This window comes from Macadamia integrifolia, unplaced genomic scaffold (assembly GCF_013358625.1).
Source record: "Macadamia integrifolia cultivar HAES 741 unplaced genomic scaffold, SCU_Mint_v3 scaffold205, whole genome shotgun sequence".
Taxonomy (NCBI): Eukaryota; Viridiplantae; Streptophyta; class Magnoliopsida; order Proteales; family Proteaceae; genus Macadamia; species Macadamia integrifolia.
Genome location: NW_024868480.1, coordinates 411,751 through 416,991, shown reverse-complemented (window position 1 = coordinate 416,991; position 5,241 = coordinate 411,751). Strand labels below are relative to the sequence as shown.

The 5,241-nt window shown below is 42.7% G+C and overlaps 1 protein-coding gene across 1 annotated transcript in view; it reads left to right on the top strand.

Moving 5' to 3' along the window:
• The window catches only part of LOC122065530, an 83,475-nt gene that overhangs the window by 22,474 nt on the left and 55,760 nt on the right, over window positions 1-5,241 (top strand). Inside the window, exons 10-11 of the mRNA XM_042629329.1 lie at window positions 3,656-3,703; window positions 3,823-3,891. Coding sequence (XP_042485263.1) covers window positions 3,656-3,703; window positions 3,823-3,891 — 117 coding nt within the window. The remainder of the gene's footprint in view (window positions 1-3,655; window positions 3,704-3,822; window positions 3,892-5,241) is intronic.

Sequence of the window (5,241 nt, the reverse complement as noted above, 5' to 3'; positions counted from 1 at the left end):
AGAGGAGGTGGCGGCTGCTGTCGGAAGGGAAAAAAATGAGAGAGGAGGCGGCGGCTGCTATCGCTCTCTCTGCTGCTTCTCCGACTTCTTCCTTCGCTTCCTTCTGGTTCTGTTTTTCTCTCTCTGCTCTTTTTTTTGGACAGAACCCTGGAGAGGGTGTTTGGACTGAGATTGGAAAAAAAAAGAGGTCGGTGGAGTTGTGGTTCGGCTTCTCTGTTTGCAGCAGAGTTTTTTTTTTTTTGGCTGATAGAAGTCCGAGGCCGAGACGGAGGTAACAGAGGCTCGGTGGGGTTTCGGAAGGGTTGAAGGGGTGGGATTGGGGTTTCAGCTGGGACGATGGGTATGAAGATTTTTTTTTTTTTTTGGCTGTTCTCTGTCACGGTAGAACCAAAAACAGAGAATGGGAAAAGGAAGAGAACGAAGGAGGATCCTTCGGCTCTGATACCAAGTTGATGGAGAACCCTTAGGGAAGGGAGGGGAAATCAGAGTAGAGAGGGGGAAAAGGAGGTTCACACTCACACATTCATTCAATAATCAAATTGCTCTCTAAATCTTCAATCGATTACAACCAATATATAGGAAAATAGGAACATGAAATTAGAAACTTAACTGGAATGGAAACTAGCCTAAACTAGGAAACAACTATAAAAAGGAAACCAAAGCAAGGAAATAAATCCTACTCTTACGTTCAAGTCTGGAAACTAAAAGCATGAAATAAAATACTAAGTAAACTACTAATTTTATTTCCAACCCTTGTTGGACCAAAACCCTGGGCTGGACCGGTTCTTCTTGGCTCTTGGCTTCCAAAGCCGGTCATGCTGGTCCAACCAAGAAAGGGCAGCCGTATCTGCATCAGGGAAGAATTCGTTTTGCATATCGTGGTGGAGATGTTGTCCAAGACAGATGAGATCATCGTACAATCTGACGGTGATGTTCTCAATTGCTTCCTACTTTGATGGTGTTAGATCTCATGTATTTCCTTCTTCCAAAGATATCATCGTACTTGATCAATCATGGATGGAAGAATGGAAGATTGTCTTCGATACTAGAGAGTTCATTTACACTAAAGCCTTCATATTTTCAACAATTATTGTCTTAAAAGAGTTGTAGTGTGATAGCTCTTTAAATCCGACTGAAGTGACACCCACAGTGCAACCACCAGAGGAGTTGGAAGACGAAGATATTGTGGAAATTCCTAAGCCTAACGAGGCAGAAAAGCAAGCAATTGTATGTAATGTTGCTAGTTCCATTGAACCTTCATTGCTTACAGTAGGAGGTTTGATCCCTTTAAATAAAAAAACTAGCTTGTGGTTCAAGTAACGATGAATGCTATTGAAGTATTCCACATTATGAGTTCATTCTTCCCTTAAAGTTTCAAGACAAAGATGCAGCATCGAAGCTTCATATTTTGGATTTTGTTCAAATTGCAGACAAGGAGCTGCAAGCACCCATTATAGTGTTCTTATTTTTACCCTTCTACAAAGACGAGTTCTCTTTTTGTTTTAAACGAGGGGGAGTTGGTGTAGTATGATGCAGTATTCTGCTAGAAAGAGAAGGAAAACTAATTTCTACGGATTGGGTTAGTGATTTAGTGCCACTTGAATGGTTGGAACAGGATGAGCGGATTTGGAATTCCAAGCCTAGACGGAACTGGCCCAACCTGGGTTCTTATCTAATAGAGGCTGGCCATGGATTAACTAATTATTTGAGTTTAACTTGTAGTCTCTTATTTCTTTCTCATGTTTTGTTTTGAGGAGGATACGTAGGAGATAGGCTAGTTAGTTTTGAATTCTATATTGGTTTTTGAGTTTGATTAGGAGTTTTATTTCCTCTTATCTATATAGTGTTATAGTTGTACCCAAACACGATAGAAAGACAGATTGAGTTTGGAATAGAGAAAGCTTCAAGTTGTTGGTTACGGTGCGCCTGCTTGGTGAGTTGCGAACCTGGTTGACAGTTCCTTTTCCCCTTCTCCTCTTTGGTTCAATTCTTTCTTCTCTTCCCTTCCTATTCCTGGTATTCTGTGATTTCTTCTTCTCCTCCATCTTTTCTGTTATTTCTGCTATTACCAAACTAGCAGGGCTCAGAGATTTGATCCATCTCTCTCATCCCTAGCCCTTTCTGTCCCATATTTGGTTGGGTGATATCTACCACCAGGGCAACCCTAATGTCTAGAGTATTGCCCCCAAATCTTCCTCTGTGGTGGAATATTCAACCTGAGGTCAAATCTGATATCTGTTCTATGCCTGGCTTGGTTTCAGCAGTTCTTTCTTTTCTTTGTAGTTGATGTTTGGGTTGCTGATGGTATGTATTCAAGAGATCCTGTCGATACCGACTCCCCCTTGAGACAGTAGGATCAGCTGATGGACATGGCTCCATGAGTTGCTGTTTCTCCGCCTCCTTGCTTTGGCTGGAGGTTGAAGACAATCCTCCCTTAATTTGATATTTTTATTTTGTCCCTTGTTTCAAAACTACCCCTCAAGGATTTCTGGTGGATTTGGGACTTGAGCTTATTTTTTAGGAGATTGTTCCCTCTACCATCTATTGAAGTCCTTAAAGCGAATAAACTATCCCTCGAGTTGAATATGTTTGGTGTTAAGAATCATGAAGTCTATTCAAGAGTTCTTTTTTTTTCCTTTATTTTTTATTTTGGTTTTTATTTGAATGATTTTGTGGATTTCCAGAGGATACATACATTATTTGCAGAAATAATGCAAATGACAGAATAAGTAACATTAACGAGAGCACTGCATTAAATCTCCTGAATCATATCCGGAAAATTTAGACTGAACTGGATCTATCTCTGCCCTAAAATCAATTCTTTATTTCCCTGCCCACTGATTATTCAAAAAAAAAAAAAAATTATTAATTAGTGAAAAGAGGCTTCCTATACCTAATTATTAATTAGGCCAAGAGTCTGCACAAAAAGGATACATAAAAACTGTAAAAAAGGACCTCCTCTATTCCTAATATCTGCTATCCTGAGGTTAGATAACTACCTGAAAAGAGTGAAGAAAGAAGCCCATGATATAATTGTCTTTTTTCCTTTTAAGAAACCTGCAGTGCATGCATACTCACTGTGATTATTAAAAGCTCTGCATATTCCCTGAAACTCTTTTCTTAACAAGCAGTTTGAAATCAAGGCCGAGCTAGAGATTATTCTTTTTTTATTTTTTTTGGAGAGGTATAATTGTTCCATGTTGCTTAATTAATGTTTTTCTTTTTATAAAGGATCAAAACCTTCCACAAACTTCTGTTCATGTTGAACAGGCATGCAATGGCTGGATATCACTTATTCGACCTAAACTGCATGTGGAAAATAAAAACCTAATGTATTAATTGTTTTCTTCTTATGTAAGAGACTCGTGGAACCTAGGATGTGTTCTATAACATTTGAGAGTTATTTGGGTGGTAATTGACCTGGTAGTGTTTGCCTTGGTCCTTTTTTAATTTCTATGATCAGACTAAACTTGCTGTATGACTCAGATGCTCTGTTACCTATCTAAATGTTTTAATTGTTTTGATTCTTTATCAGTTACCTGGATCTCGGTAAACTGGTTATTTGATTATCTTGGTCAATGGCTCTATCTATCTATTGTATCGTATCAATTTACTTCCTCATTGATGTATTCTTACATTCATCCTTAATGTACAGTTGTTTGAATTTTTATTGACCATTGTGGGCAGCTCCAAATTGGTAAAGGTCAGTACTGTTGCTGTTGTAATTCGTTCTTGCTTCCGCTTATTGCTTTCTAATGTTTCCCTGTTTTCATATCAAGATACGTTGAATTAAAATCATGTCTTGAAAACCGGTTATTGTAGGTCATAGCGAGAAATGCCAAAGAGTTGGTGTACTATGCTGTTGCTTTTCTGCAAATGACAGAACGACAGGTCTGTCTTTCTCATGCTTCTCTCTCTGCATCTTGTCTTGTTCATGTTTTTTTGGGAATTTATTCTCCAACTTGCTTTTCAGATTGAGTGATTGGGTTTCTGGATACATTTAGTGATGTAGTTAGCCACAGGGATAATTAGGGATATATATATATATATATTTAAATTTGGGATTATTTTGTCATTCTATTTCTTAATATTGTTTTCTTGTTTAGCACTCAATGGGTCGAGTCAAGGAGTTGCGTTTTGTTGCTGCCAAAAATACCCCGCTAGTCGAACCTACACAAACACAGACGACGGAGGCCCGGAACTTTGTCCGGGGTTAGTCCTCCGACGCTCAAGTCAGGGTCGGCCGCACAGTTCAATAAGGGAGTAATGGTGAGGGTATCAGAGCTTACCTTCCCCTTTCTTCCGTGCCTTCTTATATAACTCTTCGGGCTTAGGGTTTTCCCCCTTCTTCCCTCTTAGAGTCCCACTCGAATACGTCCACCCTTCTAGGGGAAATATTCCCTTCATGCAGATGACGTGATCCCGCGTGGTTTTGCGAGCGTGCCTCGGTGATTGAGCGTGCTCGAGTGTGAGTGGTTTCTTGGAACCTTCGTCTGGCGGAGGACACGTGTCTCAGAGATGACACGTGTCATTGCCCCCACCGAGAGGTTGTTTTGGCTATATCAGGAGCCCCCTTACTTCCACTAGGAGCTCCTTCCTGTGGGAGTAACTAACATCTTCTTCTTTGGTTGACTTGTTCCTTCGGCCCTAGCATTACTGGTGACCGAGGCTTGGGGTCGACCGAGAGAAAGCCCTTTGGGCCGCTTCGGATCGGCCTTACAGAGCCCCCTGCCGAAGGGGGGACCCTTGGTCAGCTTCGTTCGGCTTTGGCCGAACTCCCAGCCGAAGGAGGGACCCTCTGTCAGGTCCGTTCGGCTCTGGCCGAACTCCCAACTGAAGGAGGGACCCTCGGTCAGGTCCGTTCGGCTTTGGCCGAACTCCCAACCGAAGGAGGGACCCTCGGTCAGGTCCGTTCCGTTCGGCTTTGGTCGAACTCCCAACCGAAGGAGGGACCCTCGGTCAGGTCCGTTCGGCTTTATCGAGCCCCCTGCCGAAGGAGGGACCCTCGGTCAGGTCCGTTCGGCTTTGGCCGAACTCCCAACAGAAGGAGGGACCCTCGGTCAGGTCCGTTCGGCTCTGGCCGAACTCCCAACCGAAGGAGGGACCCTCGGTCAGGTCCGTTCGGCTTTGGCCGAACTCCCAACCGAAGGAGGGGACCCTCGGTCAGGTCCGTTCGGCCAAACTGAAGGAGGGACCCTCGGTCAGGTCCGTTCGGCTTTGGCCGAACTCCCAACCGAAGGA